The sequence below is a fragment of the Aphelocoma coerulescens genome, chromosome 23, assembly GCF_041296385.1.
Source record: "Aphelocoma coerulescens isolate FSJ_1873_10779 chromosome 23, UR_Acoe_1.0, whole genome shotgun sequence".
Taxonomy (NCBI): Eukaryota; Metazoa; Chordata; class Aves; order Passeriformes; family Corvidae; genus Aphelocoma; species Aphelocoma coerulescens.
Window position 1 is genome coordinate 6,322,551 of NC_091036.1, and position 18,506 is coordinate 6,341,056.

The 18,506-nt window shown below is 65.1% G+C and overlaps 3 protein-coding genes across 3 annotated transcripts in view; 1 reads left to right on the forward strand and 2 right to left on the reverse strand.

The window, feature by feature from the left end:
* The window catches only part of FNDC5 (fibronectin type III domain containing 5), a 16,731-nt gene extending 13,178 nt beyond the window's left edge, over nucleotides 1-3,553 (reverse strand). The window contains exon 1 of the mRNA XM_069036106.1: nucleotides 3,475-3,553. Coding sequence (XP_068892207.1) covers nucleotides 3,475-3,553 — 79 coding nt within the window. The remainder of the gene's footprint in view (nucleotides 1-3,474) is intronic.
* Nucleotides 3,554-13,707: 10,154 nt separating this feature from the next.
* On the forward strand, nucleotides 13,708-15,102 carry HPCA (hippocalcin). The gene is made up of 3 exons (XM_069036009.1): nucleotides 13,708-14,085; nucleotides 14,656-14,761; nucleotides 15,005-15,102. The coding sequence occupies exons 1-3, from the start codon at nucleotides 13,708-13,710 to the stop codon at nucleotides 15,100-15,102; spliced, it is 582 nt and encodes a 193-aa protein (XP_068892110.1).
* Nucleotides 15,103-15,853: 751 nt separating this feature from the next.
* On the reverse strand, nucleotides 15,854-17,892 carry TMEM54 (transmembrane protein 54). Its single transcript, XM_068994459.1, has 6 exons — nucleotides 17,816-17,892; nucleotides 17,086-17,279; nucleotides 16,704-16,763; nucleotides 16,378-16,566; nucleotides 16,087-16,221; nucleotides 15,854-15,946 (listed from the first exon to the last, which is right to left on the reverse strand). The coding sequence occupies exons 1-6, from the start codon at nucleotides 17,826-17,828 to the stop codon at nucleotides 15,854-15,856; spliced, it is 684 nt and encodes a 227-aa protein (XP_068850560.1). The 5' UTR covers nucleotides 17,829-17,892.
* Between the last annotated feature and the right edge of the window lie 614 nt (nucleotides 17,893-18,506).

Consider the following 18,506-nt stretch of genomic DNA (forward strand, 5'->3'; position numbering starts at 1 on the left):
CCTTGGAGAGACCCAAAGACAGGCAGGATCCTCTTGGGTCTCCCCAGTGCCACAGTTTGGGTTTAAATGCTGCCAACTCGGAGCAGAGTCGTTGCCATCCTGACATGTTTTATGCAGGACCCAAATATCCACAAAGAACTGGGTGCCTCGGGCTTTTCTAGCTCCTCTTATCCCACATCTCTGTAGTATCAGAGAAGTCAGAGGGGGTGAGGAAGCCTGGGAATTTCCTGCTGGCACCAGACCTCTCCCAGGATTTTGCTGCCTGCTCCTAGCCCGGCTCTGCTCTTGTATCCCGTTTTTTACTGCCCACATAAAGATTTGCAGCTTCATTGCTCAATACATTTCTGCTTTTAACTGAATTATGCTCGATCCAGGCCCTAATCCATCTTCTGGGCACTTCATAAACCAGCAAGAGTTTATTTAGCAAAGGGTGAGGATGTATCCAGGACCAGGACACGGATGACACTCCGTGAAGGACCCTGCCACGGAATGCACGCTTAATATCTGCAAACACACCTCTCTGGGAGGAATCTCCCTTTTCCACATGCATATTCCCAGCAGGAGACAGCGTTTGGAAGAGGATGGCTCAACCTTGGCTGCCTCTCCCTGCTGAGAGCCTGACACCGGGGTTAGAAACCTCCACATCCCAATTAAATCCCTCCTACGCCGACCACAGGAATCAATAAAGTGCTTACGCCACTCATCAGCTGGCCAGGAATCTCCCCGGCCTCTGGGATGCAGGGAAAGGGCTGGAATGGGTTGGGAATGGGTTGCTTTGTTCTTTCCAAATAGCTGAGAGACCTTTCCCTGCTCTCTTGAGCGTGCTGAGCGTGTTGCTCGCCCTGATCCTGCCAGCCCGTGGCTGATCCCAGCTCCCTGGGCTCAGGGGAGCACATCCAGCTCGGACAAGCTGGGAATCAGCACCTGGAGTGAGATTGTCACCTTTGCTTTGCTGTCCTTCCCCCTGAGGCTGGGGGGGGCTTCCTGGGGAGGGAGTGAGGGGGGTTTGCAGTGGCTCAGGGGGTGAGGACACTTCAGAGCTGAGTAGAGACCAGAATCCAGTCAGGGGGGTTTGGCAGCTTTTTGGGCAGCCGAGGTGGGGGAGCTGTGAAGGGGCTCCTCAAACTGGAGTCTGTCCAGGTTCTGAAGGCTGGCCCAGAGCTGTGCTGGCAGGGGAGCTTTTACCTGAGCAGTGTGTCACCTCTGCTCTCCATCTGACAAAAATAAACCTGAACTGAGCTGCTCTACGGGCTGGCACCTGGCAGCGAGGCTCTTTGCAAGTCACAGGGTCCGTGGCCTATTTTGGGGTCTTCCATCATCACCCCCACTGCTCTTCGAGCCCTCAGCAGTGCCCCCAGCCCAGCCCAGCTCTTCATTAGCTCAGCCTAACGAGGAGGGGGCTGCTGGCAGAGCAAGGCTGTGGCCAAATTAAATCCTATTTCTGACTCGCCAACCATCCCGAGTGTTTCCTCTGGAGCAGTGGGAATGATGGGAGGGCATCACCCACACGGGTGGGATTTGGGGGCCGCCAAAGAGCGTTGGTGTGGAGATTATTTCTCAGCCACCTCATCCTCCTGCTCCTGCTTCCCCTCCTCCCTCACCTTGGCATCACCTTGGCAAAAAATGGTCCTGCCTGGCCAAAATCCCTGAATCCAGAGCAGGGCCTGTGCTCGGTGCCGCTCACCAGCCCTTCCCCTGGCATTGCCAGGGGGGAATTTGCACCAGTGCCCTCCCGGGAACAACGGCTTTAATCTTTCATGACAGGAATTATTTTAAACCCGCTAACACAAGCTCTGGGTCCAAAGGGAACAGACCCTGGAGCCTCCATCCCTGCCTGGGAATGATTTCCTCCCCATGGGCTTTTCCAATGACTCCTCCTTGGTGGCCTTGTGGCCACATCATCGGGCAGGGCTGGGGACACGGAGCTGGCGGTGACGCTGCCGCTACCTCTGTGTGACCTTGGGAAAATCACTCCGTACCCTCATCCCTCTGTTCCTGCTCTGGAAAACAGGGACAGCACAAGTTCTCTGCCTCACCTGGCTGCAGGGAGAGCTCGTCAGGACCCTTGGCATGGGTGGCACAGAAGGAGGAGGCAGCGGGGGGTGCGTGGCACCACACCAGAGTCACACAGCTCCCCATGAGCTCCCGGGAATGTGGCACGGACACCTCCCGGCCCAGGCAGGAGCAGGAGGTGGTTATGGGCAGAGACACAACTCCCTGTTTACTCTCAGATGCCAAACGAGGTGATTCAAGGATAAGGAAGAGCAGGGAAGTGGCCTAGTTTACAGAAAACCCCGAGTGCTGTCACAATTGCAGACGCCTCCATTGTGCCGTGGTGTTTTCCTCATCGCTCCCTCCCTTTGGGAATGTTTCATTAATCTCCCCGGATCTGGCAGTTGTGAAACAGCAACTTCAGAGGCCGATGCCTGGCTAAGGACGGGTGGCAGAGCTGAAGGGAGCCGGGGTTTGCTGCAGCCCCGACGAGGCCGAATTAACTCCAGCAACTTCCAGGGCTGGCTGGGGGCGAAGGAATTTCCACTCCCTGGAGCTCTGCATCCCTAATAATCACCCCCAGCCTCCTGGAATGCCAGATATCCTGGCTGTCAGCATTCTGCGAATCAAAGCAGCTGTTCCACCAACATCTTACAGCCAGCGAAGGAGACAACCCTGGGCTGCCTGGGAGCACGACTGGTTTGGGCTGGGGAGCTCCACCAGCACTGCCCAGTTTACACCCACACAGAGGGAGCTGGGGCCAAGGCTCAGCCTGGCCAATGCAGGCAAGAGTGGACTTGGCTCCATCCTGGTAGCTCCAGAATTAGGTCCAGCTCGCAGGGACCATCCTTCCCCAAAGATCCCCCACCTCAGGTGACCTGCTCAGCTCGGAGGGGCCTGGTTTGCACGGCTGGGATGTGCAGTGCCCCTGGAGAGACGGTTCCTGGGGGGCCACCATGGTTCCTGTGGGACCACGGTGCTTCCCCAGCGCTCACAGGGCTCCCAGCAGAGCCTGGCTGGGCCCTGGACAGCCGGCAAGGGGCACTGCCAGAGCTGACGTGCCCGTGGCACCGGCAGAGCAGACCTGGCTTTCCCCCCTCGGCTCCGGTTCAGCCCCGTGACACGAACCGGGGCCGCTGCTCAGATGCCCAAAATCTCCCCCTGCCCAGCGCTGGGCAAGAGGCTCCGCTCCCTCTCCCCGTTTCCACATCTCCCCCGAGCCGCCCTCCCCGGGGATGCCCGGCTGCGAGCGCCCACGCTGGGACACGGCGGGGGCGAGATCCCGGCGCTGCCCGAGCCCGGTGCCGCGGGGCTGCGTGTCCGAAACCGCACCCGATTCCCGGCAAAGTCCCGGCGCCCCCAAACTCCGTCCCCTCGGCGCAGCCCTGCCCGCTCACGCTGCTCCCCCCCGGGGGTCTCTCCTCGCACCGAGCCCCCTCCGCACAGCCCCGGCAGCCGCTCCCGGGGCCCGGCCGCCCGTACCTGCCTCCACCGGGCGCAGACCGGCGTAGCTGAAGCAGAGCAGGAGCGCGGCGCCGGTGCAGCCGAGGAAGGGCTCCATCCCCCGCGGCCGCTCGGGGCCGGGCCGAGCCGTTCCGGGCCGGGCCGGGCCGGGCCCCGCCGGCGGCGCGTCCTGCGGGCGCGGCGGAGCCGTTCAGCACCGCGGAGAGCGCCGGGGCCGGTGCTGCCGGTACCGCCGGTGCCGCCCGGTGCCGCCCGGTGCCGCCCGGTGCCGCCCGGTGCGGCGCGGCTCGGCGGGGCTCCGCTGCGCCCGGCAGCGCCCGGCTCGCCTCGGCTCGGTTCGGTACGGTACGGTACGGCTGGGCTCGACCGGGAGGCGGCCCCGCCGAGCCCCGGCTCCGCCCGCTGCAGCGCCGGGCAGCCCCGCTCCGGGCCCTCCCCCGGCCCCGGGGGCGGCGGGACGGGGGCGGCTCGGGGCCCCTCGCCCAGTACGGCCCCGGTGGCTGCCTCAGTTTCCCCGTGCCGCCCCTCCCGCCCCCGCCGGGGTCCCGGAACAGCCCTCCCGGGGGCTGCTCGGGCCACCGGGGGTCCCGTTGCCAGCCGAGAGCAGTCCTGGGGCACAGCAGCGAGGACGTGTCACCGCCGGGGTGTCACACAGCCCCTGCCAGTCACCAGGCGCTAAATTCCGTGGGAAGAGGACACGACGAGCCTCTGGAATTAGCCGTGCCTCCAGGTTAATTAACTGGCACCCTCTGATTGATGCTCGCTGGTGATGGGAACAGAATCCAAGTCCCCAGCTCAGCTCCCAGATCCTGCGACACTGGAGGGGGGACCCTGCTGTGACCCCCCCGCTGCTCCCCACCAGCAATGAGGTGTCCTGGCCCTGTGAGGGGCTGGACATGGCGTGGGTGGCACTGGGCACGGGTGGCACATTCCAGCACCCACGGACAGGTCTGACTGGGAGCAGCCGGCCATGCTGGGGGTGAGACGTGGTGGGGCGAGGGCTGTGTGTCCCTCTCTGTCCGTCTGTCCCAGGTATTCATCTGCCACCTGCCCAGGTGTGATGGGGACTCCCAGGAGCATCAGTGGGGTCCTCGCATTTATGCCAAGCCCGGTCCCTACGGTTTGGTTTATGGACCGATGGTTTCTCTCTTCTCATCCATCCAGCTGGATGAAGAGGGGAGGGAACGAGGTGTGAGGGGCTTGGTGCTGGCACCCTCCCTCCGGCCGTCACCCTCTGGCCGTGCACAGGCACCGGGGTGCTTGGAGGGCCCCCAGTGGAGGCGTCTCCTCGTGCAGAGGAGATCCCGATGTCCCCAGAGATCCTTCCTGGACAAGCGACAGGCACCCAAGGGAGAACCAAAAAGCCTCAGGGACATCCCTTGTCCTGCCAATCCTGCGCTGTTCCACCCCTCTTTCCCGAGCCTGGGTGATGGCAATTCCCAGCACAGTGTCCGTGTCCGTGTCCGTGTCCGTGTCCGTGTCCGTGTCCGTGTCCGTGTCCGTGTCCGTGCTGCTGCTCCCCGTTGCGGTGCCGGCTGCATCCCAGGGAAATGCCTGTGGTGCCTCCCTTTCATCTCCTGCCTGGCAGCAGATTAAAATTTCATCACTTCAGTGCTGGAGAAGGTGCAGGGGAGGAGCAGGAGCCCCAGGATGGAGGGGGGGGGGGGGGTTCAGCCTGCACTGAGCTTGGGGGACCCCCCCAGATCCGGTCCTGAAAGGAGCAGGATTTGGGCACAGCCCTGCAGGGATGGCTGGGCTGGATGGGGCAGGATTTGGGCACAGCCCTGCAGGGATGGCTGGGCTGGATGGGGCAGGATTTGGGCACAGCCCTGCAGGGATGGCTGGGCTGGATGGGGCAGGATTTGGGCACAGCCCTGCAGGGATGGCTGGGCTGGATGGAGCAGGATTTGGGCACGGCCCTGCAGGGATGGCTGGGCTGGATGGGGCAGGATTTGGGCACAGCCCTGCAGGGATGGCTGGGCTGGATGGGGCAGGATTTGGGCACAGCCCTGCAGGGACTCTGGGCTCACTGGAGCAGGATTTGGGCACAGCCCTGCAGGGGTGGCTGGGCTGGATGGGGCAGGATTTGGGCACAGCCCTGCAGGGACGCTGGGCTCACTGGAGCAGGATTTGGGCACAGCCCTGCAGGGGTGGCTGGGCTCACTGGAGCAGGATTTGGGCACAGTCCTGCAGGGACACTGGGCTCACTGGAGCAGGATTTGGGCACAGCTGGAGCAGGATTTGGGCACAGCCCTGCAGGGGGATGGTTCCAGGCCAGGAGCTGCTTCCCCTGGGCCTTCCCTCCCCGGAACACGAGGCTGGGCAGGAGACACTGCTGGGCTCAGGCTTCTGACGGCGCTTCCTCCGTGGCCTGCACACCTGGGGCAGCATCACAAGCCCCGAGTTCGATGCTGGTGATGCCAGAACAGCTCCAGGAACACAAAGCCCAGGTCCCAGCAGGATGTGCCTCCCTGCCAGCAGCAGCAGCAGCAGCAGCAGCGCTTCCCTGTCTCCGCAGAGGGAATTCCAAGTCCCCCAGCAGCGAGATGGAGGGATTGGCTCACAAAACCAGGGATTTGCTGCCTGGCTGGACCCCATCCTGTGCCGACAGGGAGCCGAGGCTGGGCCCCAGCACGTGGGACAGGCAGTGTTTTGCCCCAGTGGCTCCTGGAAGATGTGGCAAAGCCGGTCCCTGTCATCCCGCTGCTTCCCAGGCTCCCACAGGAGAGTTTCTGATGTGTCCTGGTATTTTTCCAGAGGCTGAACACAGCTAACACCACAATTCCTTGTTTTTTTTCCCTTTCCCCCTTTCCAAATAAAGGAGGAACGTTGCTCTTTTCCAACCCCATGGCATCTGCCACGCTCAGCAGGTGCCCTGGGATGTCACCAATGCACTGAGGTCCCCTGCAGGGGTTCAGGTCCTGGCTGCCCCTGGCTCCTTGTGCTTGTCCTTCCCCTGTCTCTTCTCCTTTCCCACCACTGGGCAAGGCTTTTTGGGGTGTCCTGGTCCCCTTGGTCCCCTCCAGGCTCCCCGTGCAGTGCGGAGCCTCCTCCACCTCCCCAGCCCATCGCTATTCAAGTCACACCACGCCCGTCACGCGTCCCCCGTCTGCCAATTAAGTCACAGCTCTAATTACGCACTCAGGCTCCGCAGACGCTCCTCTTCCCTCTCCCAGCACCAGACGGACACCTGGGAGGCCGCCAGCTGTCCCACTGCTCACACCCAGCCCCGTCCTGTCCCACCTCGCCCTCACCGGGCTGGGCTCTGGCAGGAGCCGAGCACCGAGCCCACAACGCTGGGACACCAAAAAATTGTCCCTAAATCCGCGCGTTGTGGCGTGGGGCCGTCGTGAGGGGCCTCGTGTGCAGCCCACGAGGGAAATGGGTGCGTGCAGAGATGCTCTGGGTGTCCCCCGAGAGGGACAGTGGGGATCGCGGTGGAACTGAGGGATGCTGGCAGATCTGGGGGGGCTCAGGTGTAACTGTGCCCCTGGAGCAGCTCAGCCACCCCCATGCCTCACCTGCACCTCCCTGGGGCCCCCCAAACCCTCGGGGGGAAGGTTCTGCACCCGTCACAGACCCCACCCGCAGCTCCTCACCTGTGTGGGCACCCTCTGGGAGCTTCTCTGGGGTCTTGGTCCCCCCCAGCTCCTGGTGCTGGGTGTGGGGTCGTGCCTGGGGGGGGGGGTGCTGGGCAGGGGGAGATGGGCGGGAGGCTGGGGGGTGCAGAGGGTGCTGAGTGCCGTCCTTAGAGGGTGCTGAGGGTGATGTGGGCTGCAGGGGGTGCGGGGGATGCAGGGTGTGGAACAGGCAGGGGGTTCAGGAGGTGCAGGAGGTGCGGGGAGCCCCCGCATCCCGGCGCTGCCGAAAGCCGCTGCTGCCACCTGCCGACACCGCGCCGGGTCCGGCCCCGCCGAGGGCCGGGGCAGGATTGGGGGGCACAGCCGGGACCCCCCAACATCCCCCCGGCACCCCCGGGACAGGATCCGCACCCCGGCTCCGCGCCCGGGCGCGCCCCGGGGGATTCTGGCGCAGGGGGCTGGGGGCAGCCGGGGTTGGCAAGGAGCGGACTGGGGTCCCCACGCTCGGAGCCCCCCGGTTCGGAGCCCCCCGGCCAGGTCCCCCGGCCCCGCTGTCCCGACGGGTCCCCGAGGGTCCCTCGGTCACCCCATGAGATGGGGTGAGACGCCACGAGAGGGAGCCCGGGGCCCGCTCGCGGCCATGGGACTGGTGGCACTGGGGATAGTGGTGGCACTGGTGGCAGTGGTGGCACTGGTGGCAGTGGTGATGGCGTTTAACCCCTCCGTTCCTTGAGGAGGGCGGGGGGGACAAGGGACAAGGCTGGGTCCAGACCCCTCTGGGCGCCCTCCCAGCTCCAGACCCCCCCCGGTCTCACCCATTTCTGCATCAGCGTGGCCGTGACCTTCCCGGGATGGCAGTGCCACCTCCACAGCCCTCAGTCCCCAGGCTGGGACACAACACGGGCGAGCTGCAGCCCCCCAACAGCCCTGGGCATATCCTGATCCCCCCAGCAGAGCCCTGCTGGGGTCCCAAACTGGGGGAACTGGGTCAGAGCCTGGCTGTGGGCTGCTCGGGCAGCCTGTGACCCTCTGGGCACGGTGACACAACTGTCCCCATGGTAGGGAAACCCTTCCAGGTCTGGCATCTCTGCGGGTACTGCCAGGGCAGTGACAGAGAAAACGGGGCCCCAGCACAGCCACCGCCAGGGTTGGGGACACGCCTGTGCCCAAACCGCCCCAAACCACGTCGCAGCCCCGTGCCACAGGCTCAGGGCACACGTGTCCAGGTGCCAGCGCCCCACGGGGACCGGCACGGTGTCCCCAGGAGCCCCGACCTTGGCCGGCTGGGCGAGGCGAGCGGGACGTGCTGCAGGGCGGCACCGCGGGCACCGCACGTGGGGACACGGGGACGTGGGGACACGGGGACGTGGGGACGTGGGGACACGGGGACATGGGGACACGGGGACGTGGGGACACGGGGACGTGGGGACGTGGGGACGTGGGGACGTGGGGATGTGGGGACGTGGGGACACGGGGACACGGGGACATGGGGACACGGGGATGTGGGGACATGGGGACGTGGGGACACGGGGGCGTGGGGACACGGGGGCATGGGGACGTGGGGACACGGGGATGTGGGGACACGGGGACGTGGGGACATGGGGATGTGGGGACACGGGGACGTGGGGACGTGGGGACGTGGGGACGTGGGGACGTGGGGACGTGGGGGCACGGGGACATGGGGACGTGGGGACGTGGGGACGTGGGGGCACGGGGATGTGGGGATGTGGGGATGTGGGGACGTGGGGACACGGGGACACGGGGACGTGGGGACACGGGGACGTGGGGACACGGGGACACAGGGACGTGGGGACACAGGGATGAGGGGACGTGGGGGCACGGGGACACGGGGACGTGGGGACATGGGGACGTGGGGACACGGGGACGTGGGATGGAGCCGCTCCGTTAGGAAATGTTATGAAACGTGCCCGCATCCCCGCGGTGCTCAAAGATTTAGCGAGAGAATGGCTCCTGATCCAGATGAGATCGGGCATCACAAAGGGCTTTGTATTCCAGGAAGCCTATTAGAGGTTTAAATTATACAAATGGGCTTTTTACCAAAGATCCTCATTATCTGGGTATTTGCTTTTAATCCCCGGCTATTCCCGCAGCCCCTGCCCCACCCTGCCCTGCTCACCTTGCCCGTGTCCTCCGCGGGGCCTGGGCGTGGGGACAGGGACACGCTCTGGAGTCAGCGTGGGGCAGCGGGGAGGGGTCTGTGGGGTATTGAGGACACCCTGGTACAGCGAGGGGCTGAGCCCTTCTTGCTTTGCCCTCTCCCCTCCCAGTTTGTCCCAGTGTCCCAGCAGGTTTTAGGGATGGTGCCTGATGTGTGCTGAGCACCAAACCCCCCTGGACACACCCACAGCCACCCTGGACACACCTGGGCTCCTTCTGTGCCACCCTGGATACACCTGGGCTCCTTCTGTGCCACCCTGGCTGTGTGGGCACCAACGAGGATGCTCCCGCGGGCACTTGGGGCCGGTGAGGGCGGCGAGGCTGATGCTGGACCCCAAACCCACCGAGCTCTGGGCACCCTGAGCATCATCGACCCCATCGGCTTGGGGACCACAGCCAGGGCCACGCCGAGGCCATCACGCACCGCCCGGGACACTCAGAGGTGTGTGCGGAGCCCGGGGAACCCTGCACCCCTGTCCTGGGGCACGGGGACACGGCGGTGTCCCCTGCCGGGGTGTCCCCTGCCGGGGTGTCCCCTGCAGCTCCAATCCGCCCTGCTCTGCTGCAGCGGAGCCTCGGGGGCTTCACGGCTGCTATGGCAACGCAGGAAATTCCCACAGAAATCCCCACAGAAATCCCTGAGGGGAGGAGGAGGAGGAGGAGGAGGAGGAACGGGAGGAAAACGAGGGGGAACTCCCAGGCGGGCATCACCAGCACCCCACGGCTGTGCCCAGCAGCTTTGGGAAGGTGCCACCGCGCAGCTTGTGGCTATTTCAGCACCCTCCTGGCAGCACCGCGGGGCCAGCGGGACCCGCCCGGGCCAGCCCTGCCTGCCCTGGCACCGCCAGGAGATGGTCCCGCTTCCCAGGACATCCTGATCCCTGGCAGCACGAGCCGTGGTGCCCATCCCCGTGGCAAGGGGTGCTGGAGGGGGCTCCAGCCATAACAAACGCAACGTTTTGGGGTGGAGGGGGTGGGAACCAGGCAGGACGAGCTGGGGGGTGTTTGTTTGTCCCCGGTGCCAAGGACCCTGTGAATCACGGGGGGTTTGATGTCCCTGCCCGTGCCCCCCTCACGGGCATTATCCTCCCTCTCCCTCCCGCAATCCCTTCCAGCGCGGGGATTAGGTGGGTTTAGGGTCGGGTTGGAGTCGGAAATGGGATGCTTTCAGATCAGCCTGCGTCAGCCGTGCCTCTGTCACTCATGCCCAGGGGGATTAAAATAGATATGAAGATTATCGGAGGGGAGGTGGCACCCTCACCTTGGGGCCCCCACTCTCCCCCAGCCCTGGCACTGCTGCCTGTGGGGTGCTCAGCTCCAGCCCCCCAGGACGTCTTCCCAACGGCACCAATCTCTCTTTTCCTCACCTTTCTACTCAAATCCCATCCCATCCCCCATTCCAAACCTCTTTCTTAAATGGGAGAGGACGAAACACTGCAGCAGCAGCAGCTCCCATCACCAGTTCCTGTGTTTCCAGCCCAATCCCATTCCCAAAACGCTCCACGGGGTTTGACACCAGCACACAAACCCCCTACCTGGAGCTCAGGGAGGGTTCCCAGGTTTATTAGTAGGCATTCCTCATTCCTGTGGTGTGTCAAAGTCCCCATGCTCCTCAGGGCCTGGGCTGGCCCTGTTCTCAACCTCTGTTTGCCCACTGGTGTTCCAAAACCTCTGGATTTCGGATGCTTTGCCGGGACTGGTCCCTGCCTCCTGCCCTGCTTCAGGCTGCAGTTTTAGGCCTGGCAATGCCAGGTCTCCCTGGGTGGGTGCCTGAAGCCCCTTGGCCTCACTGATCATGGACTGGTTTGGGTTGGAAGACCCCTTAAGGATCACCCATTGCCACCCCTGCCACAGGCAGGGACACCTTCCACTATCCCAGCTTGCTCCAAGCCCCATCCGACCTGGCCTTGGACACTTCCAGGGATGGAGCAGCCACAGTTTTGAATGCCTAGCAGATTTTGGGGTGAATTAGCCCCGCACTGGGTCCTTCCCCCCAGCTCCCCATGCTGGAGCAGCCACCCCAGCACGTTCCTGTTCCCCCAGAGCAGCTGTGGGGCCGTGATTTAATCACTTGATGCATTTTTGGTTGTGTAATTCCAAGGAGAGTGGCTCTCGCTCCCATCTGCCCCTGCCATCTGCTCCCCACGGCGATCCCGGGCACTGCAAACGGAGGGAGCTGGTGCAGGGACCCTGGAAAACCTGCTGGGAATGGCACCTCCCTATGGGGAGCGTCTGTCGGCCCTGGAGCCTTTTCCCAGTGCTCCAAAACCTCTTTGCTCCTTGCTGGAATGACTTTGGGATGCTTTGCTGCCCTCAGATGAGTCCTGGGGACACCAAACCCAAAATGTGCCTTTCTAGCCCCAAAACACCTGGCTCACCACCTTCTTGAGCCAGCAGAGACAGCTTGTCCCAGTGCTCCCAGTGCTCCCAGTGCTCCCAGTGCTCCCAGTGACCCAAGACCTCCCAGAGCTCTCAGTGCCCCAAGATCTCTGTGTTTCCAGTCCTCCCAATGCCCAAAGATTTCCCAGTCCACCCAGTGCTCCCACCGCTCCTTCCCAGTTTTCCCATTGCCTGAAGACTTCCCAGTGCTCTGAGTGCTCCCAGTGTCCCCACTGCCCCAAGATCTCCCAGTTCTCCCAATGTTCCCAGCGCCTGAAAACCTCCCACTGCTCCCAGTCTTCCCATTAACACCAGGATCTCTGTCCTCCCATTGTCCCCAACGCCCCAAGCCCTCCCCGTGCTCCCAGAGCCCCCCCAGCCCTTTCCAATCCCCCCTCCCTCCCCAGACCCTTCTCCGGGGGGCCCAGGGGCTGCACCCCGAGCTCTCCTCCGTGGGGCAGTGGCCGGGGCGGGTGGGGGTCCCGGGGGATGCTCCGGTGCTGCCCCCGGTGCCGGTGCCCCCCCTCTGCAGCGGGCGCTCCCGGCGGGCGCTCCCGGGCTGCGGCGGCGGCGGCGGCGGCGACAGCGGCGATCTCCGGGCAGGTAGGAGGTGGCGGGGATAAGAGGCTCGGGGCGGGGGGGTGGACACGCACAAACACGGGCGGGGGGCACTGAGGAAGCGGAGAGTCCGGGGCACCGGCACGGACCCAGCCCCGGGCACGTCCGTCCCCGCCGGGAGTCACCCCCGCCCCGCCGCATCTGCCGGGGCTGCTCCGTGTCCCCCGAGGTCCCGGACGCTTCTTTCGGGGGTGCCCGGTGATGGCTCTCCACGGGAGGGACCCTCCCTGGGGTGTGTCCCCGGCAGTCCCTCTCTGTCCGAGGGTGTCCGGTTTGGGGGGAATCCTCTGTAACCCCCCCCCGCCCCGGGAGAGGATTCCCTGGGGGTCCCCAACCTCCCTTCCGGAGATGTCCGCCTTTGGGGGGGTCCTTGCAGAGCCCTCTCGGGGTGGTGAGTCCCCCACAGGTTCCCTCCCCAGCGGCGGGAGCTGCTCCGGGCAGTGGGGAAAGGTCACAGACCCCGGGCATTGGGGGTGGGGGTCGTGCCAGCCCTGGGGGGACAAAACTGGGGAGCCCTGAGTGGGGTGGGCACAGGCAGATCCTTCCTCGGGCTGCTGGAGTGGGGCTGGAGCCTTGGGGGGGGGGGTGATGGGGAGACTCTGAGGGGTCCCATCCCCCTGTAATTGAGGGGTCCAGCCCTACCCGGCTGCTCCTCTTGGAGGGTTCCCGTTTGCCCTGTGATCCAAAGGAATCTTTGGGGAGTTTGGGGGTGCTGGGACCTCTCCCTGCTCTGAACGAGGCAGCTCCTGGCACTGAAGCCCCCCCACTGCACCCCTGAATCCCCCCGAGCCCCTCCTCCCCCACGGAGGGGTCACGACACAGCCGGGGGACACCCAGGGCAGTGCCAGTGGGTCAGGGTGACCACAGAGCCCCCAGGGTGGGGAGCTGAGGTGCGTGCCCGGGTGTGGGACACCCTCCCCGCCCTCCTCCCGACCCCCCTGCGCTCCTCGGGGCTGACCCCGCTGGGATGGGGAGCGCTGGGTCCCCGTGGGCTGTGGGTGAGAGCCCCGAGCGGGGACCTGCCACCCCCAGCCCTCCCTGGGGCTCCGCCGGAGGCATCAAATTTTAACGGAGACAGCGGAGGAGCTGAAAATAACCCTCCTCCAAGGGATCTGACCCAGATCTGGCCAGCCCCGAAGCTGGGCTGGACCCAGAACCGCAGGCAAAGCTCTGCCGGGGCCGAATCTGGTCCTGTCCCCTCCTCCGAGCTGCTCTGCCCTGCTGATCCCACCTATATATCACCTATATATTATGCAAATGAGCTATAAGGGCTTATTACGCAAACAGGAGGGGGCTGGCGCTGGCACTGGGTGGTCCCCGGGGCTGGCCCCGACGGCTCAGAGCGGCCAGCGGGGATGGAGGGAGCAGCATCGGCGTCCGGCCGGGTGTCCGGGGGCTGCCAGGGAGCTCTGCCCCGTCCCTCTCCCCTCCTGTAGCACAGAGGGACCCCCCGAGCCCGGCCAGGCCCCCGGCCCTGCAGCGCTGTGCCGGCGGAATGGGGAAGCAGAACAGCAAACTCCGCCCGGAGATGCTCCAGGACCTGCGGGAAAACACGGAGTTCTCCGACCTGGAGCTGCAGGGCTGGTACAAGGGTTTCCTGAAGGACTGTCCCTCGGGCATGCTCAACGTGGAGGAGTTCAAGAAGATCTACGCCAACTTCTTCCCCTACGGCGACGCCTCCAAGTTCGCCGAGCACGTTTTCCGCACCTTCGACACCAACGGCGACGGCACCATCGACTTCAGGGAGTTCATCATCGCCCTGAGCGTCACCTCCCGCGGGAAGCTGGAGCAGAAGCTCATGTGGGCCTTCAGCATGTACGACCTGGATGGCAACGGCTACATCAGCCGGGAGGAGATGCTGGAGATCGTGAAGGTACCGGGCTGCCCCGTCCTGCCCCGCCGTGGTTCCTGCTGGGCGCTCCTGGCTGGCACCGCAGTGCCACGGGGGCTGTCCCCTCCCGGGGTGCAGGTGGCTTGGGGGTTTCACCCTGTGGGACCGCCGGTGCAGAGCTTGGCAGCACCAGGGATGAGCCTGTTGCTGTTGTCAGGGATCAGGCTGTCCCGGAGCATCCCCAGTTCTTCCCTGCCCGGGGATGTCCCTTTGTTACCCCATCCCGGACTCCTCCCGTGCTTCCCGTGGTCCCCGAGCACACCTGGCGGTGTTGGCAAACGGGCAGGAGACACTCTCCTTGCCCAAATCCCAACCTGGTGGTTCCCATGGCCACTGTGGCGTCATCCCAGTGGCCAAATCCTCCCTGCAGGGGCAGCTCCAGCCCTGGCTGCGCTGGGAGCTGAAGCCCAGCACAGCCTGATCCCATGGGAAGGGTGTTAAACGCCAGCCCCATTCCCAGGGAAGCGAAGCCTGAAGCTCTGTCCCTGTCCCAGGTGGGCAACACCAGGTGCCCACCCCGCACCCACCCTCATCCCCCTCGCCTTCTCCCAGGCCATCTACAAAATGGTCTCCTCTGTGATGAACATGCCTGAAGATGAATCCACTCCGGAGAAAAGGACGGACAAAATCTTCCGACAGATGGATACTAATAACGACGGTAAATGAGAGGAGATGGAGGGGATTAGGGCAAGGTCTCATGGCTAAATCCGGGGGTCTTAGAGGGAGCCGCACGCACGCTGATTAAATGGCTCGTGTCCACTGGCGTGGCCCCAGTGGCCAGAGGGGTTCAGGGTGCCGGGCACCCCAGGGTGCTCCTCCCGGGTGGTGGGGGGTGTCCCTGGGCTGCGCTGGGTGGTCTCTGGTGCTGGGTGGTGGCTGAACCGTGTCCCCTTCCCCGCAGGGAAGCTCTCGCTGGAGGAGTTCATCCGAGGGGCCAAGAGCGACCCGTCCATCGTGCGCCTGCTGCAGTGCGACCCCAGCGGGGCCATGCAGTTCTGAGCCCCGCGGACCCCTGCAGCCTCCCCCGCCACCCCCGACCCTGCCGACGGCCACTGTCCCTTGCCCGGTCCCTGCTGCCCCCACAGCCCCCTGTGGGATGAGAGCTGAAGCCCAGCTGGGTGAGGGGAGCCCAGGGGACAGCCCCCATCCCCGGGGGGGCTCCTGCACTGGCTTGACTGGTGGGAGGATGGAGGCAGGGTCAGCCCTGAGTGAGGACAGTCCCCCCCAGCACCGGGGCTTGGAGCAGGGGACAACCCAGCCTGGCAGCCACAAGCCACCGCTGCATCTCCGGCAGGCGCGGGGACACGGCCCAGGCGACAAAGACCCGGTGGCTGGGGGGTCCCAAAAATCCCCCCCCCCCCCCCCCCCGCATGAAGACACTGCCACGGGCATGGCCGGGTCAGCCCCTTCCCCACACCAGTGCAGGGGGGTGGGGCCGCGGGGGGGCCGCGCTTCTGGGCTTTTAATACCTGCAGAATAAAGTTCGTGTCAGTGCAGTCCGTGCTGGGGAAGGGGCCATGGAACCCTCCGGGGAAAGTTCCTCCCTGCAGGGACGGGATCCAGCCCGGTTCCCTCCCTCGCTACAGCCCCAGGCCACGGGATGGGCTCGTGTTCCAGGGGATGTGTCCACGCAACAGCAACAGCCGGGCTGGGAGGCAGCAGAGTCCTGTCCTGGGGCTGTGCCGGTGCTGGGATGGGGCAGGAAACTGCCAGGACACATCCACAGGGTCAATTATCCCTCAGGCCCCGCTCAGAGCCGGGCAACTTCCACACTGTCCAGCCTCAGCAAGCCCAGGCACTGCCCGGGGGCAGGGCTCTCCATAGGAGCTGCCTGCAAGGAGACCTGGAAGTCGGAGAGGATGATGAGAATGGGACCAGAGGGATGGAAGCCTTGGATGCACAAGTGTTACCCCTGCACCCAGCCAGGTCTGTCCCAGCCCTGCAGGGGAGGGGTTGGAGCTGAGCCCAGGAATCAGGAATCACCTTCCTCCGGAGCATCCCACGGCAGCAGCGGCCGAGGTGGAGGAGGCTGAGGGTGAGCAGGAGGCAGCGGATGCTGAAGAAGATCTCCATGGCCTCGAGCAGGAGGGACATGGCCCAGAGGGAGAGCGTGGAGCTCTGGGAGACAGGGGGACATCAGCTCCCTGCACGTCCTCCCCATCCCATCCCATCCCATCCCATCCCATCCCATCCCATCCCATCCCATCCCATCCCATCCCATCCCATCCCATCCCATCCCATCCCAGCCCCAGCCCCAGCCCGCGGGGGACTCACGTAGACGCGGGTGGGATCGAAGGGGCACTCGCGGGACACCGGGGCGAGGGCGATGTTGGCGATGGAGCAGGGGGCCAGCAGCACCCGGCCCTGGTTGCCCAGGGTCAGCCCGATGGCCACGAGCAGCCCCAGCAGGCAGCACAGGCAGCACAGGCTGCTGCAGGCGCTCAGGGCGAGCAGCGCCCATTTCTGCAGGAGGGAGAGGAGAGGCAGCGCGGGGACGTGGGGATGTTCCCTCCCCAGGACGGAGCCCACAGAGGGGCTGTGGGGGCTCCCTGGGAGGGCTGCAGCCCCCGGGTGCTGGGAGAGGGGCTGGGGGTGCTTACGAGGGCAGCAGGGCCGAGGTAACGGGACAGCAGCAGGGCAGAGACTCCACAGGAGATGGTCTGGGAGGAAGCACAGGGAGGTCAGCGAGGAGCAGCGCCTGCCTCAGGGACGCCGCTCCCATTCCCGGCTGGAATTGTCCCTGGAAGCTCATCCAGGGGGCAGTGCTTCATCTCCCGCAGCCTCGCCAGTAACAAATCCCTGGGCGACTCATTTTTGAATTTGCGCTGGAAAGGCTTGTTCAGAGCAGGGAAGGGGAGACGGAGCAGCGTCCATCCTGCATCCCGTCTCCTTCCCAGCCTGCATCCCCAACCCATCCCTCCCTCATCCCAACCCCTCCCCACATCCCCTCCCCCGTGTCCCCAGCCCCGCTCCCAGCGGTACCAGCAGCGCAGCGATGACAGAGGCGGTGTTGGTGACACCGTAGTGCAGGGAGGTGGCGTCCCGGGCAGTGACCACGAAGCGCAGGACGGTGCCGTGGACGAGGGCCCCGGTGATGAAGTTGAGGTGCCCGACGATGAGGAGGATGAGCCCCGTTTTCATCAGCACCTTTCGGTGGCTGCCAGGATCGAGGTGGCCTGAGACGAGGCGAGAGGAGGGTGAGGGGTGGCACTGAGCTGTCCCTTCTTGGCACAGGGATGGGGCATTTGGGGACAGCCCCAGAGGACGTGCCCCGTGCTGGCAGGGGATAAGCCAGGAGCTGATGTGGAAGCCACTGGTAGCCCAGGTATGCAAACCACTGCTCCAGCCGGCTCTCCTGGGACTGGGGCAAAGGTGTGGGGCCAGTGACCATGGGGACAGGGTCCCTGTGGGGCTGGGAAGAGCTGGGGCTCCTCGGAGTGATGAGGAAGCTGTGGGAGAGCGGCTGTCCCCAAATGGCAGCTCCGGGGCTGGGTTCTGGCTCCCAGCACTTTGAAGAGTGACTGTGGGGCTGTTCCCCCTCTGGAATCCACCCTCACACACCCACCACCACCCCGTGCTCAGCCCAGCTCCTTCCCTGACCCCATCCGAGCCCCTCAGCTCCTCTCCCTCCCTCCCTGCCTCAGTTTCCCCCCTGCAGGAGGGCAGGGATGGAGCCCTCCTGCTGCGATCCCCACGCCAGAGCCGGACTCACCCACTTGGCACATCCTCACCGGGCCAGGGTCAGGCCAGCAGAGCCCCTCGATGCCCCGGGGGCCTGCCCTGCCCTCAGCCCCCGGGCAGTCGCGTCCATCGGGGTCCAAACGCGTCCCGCTGGGAGCAGGGCTGGGACGGGGCAGGACCAGGCCACCGGAGCCTCCGCCCGCTGCTCCGATTCCTGTCGGACCAGCTCCCCGGGACTAAGGGATAACTCCACCTTCTCCCGCGTGTCCCAGCCCTGCCCTCCCCTTTGCTGCCAAGCCAGCAGCCGTGCTGTGACATGCCGTGCCATGCCGTGCCGTGCCAATTCACCCTTCCCTGCCCCTTCACCCTTCCATGCTTCCTCACCCCCCTCCCCATCCATCCCCAGCTCCCCAGCACTCCCCGAAGCCCCGGCAGCAGGCTGCGATCCTGAGGGTCTGGGAAGGGGCAGCCCCTGGGGGTGGGACACTGCCGGACCACGGGGCACCGGCCAGCACTGCCAGGCACCAGGGACTGACCTGCAGGGAGAGGGGTCAGGGCAGGTGGTGGCCAAAAGGTGGCTCAGAGGAGCCGGTTTGGTGGCCATCGCCCTCAGGAAGCTTCCAGGGAAGGTTCAAGGAGTGCTGGGGTGGCTGTGGGAGGAGCCCCCAGCTCTGCTCACACCAAGGGGCTGTGGGGAGCAACAATTTCATTACAGGGACAGC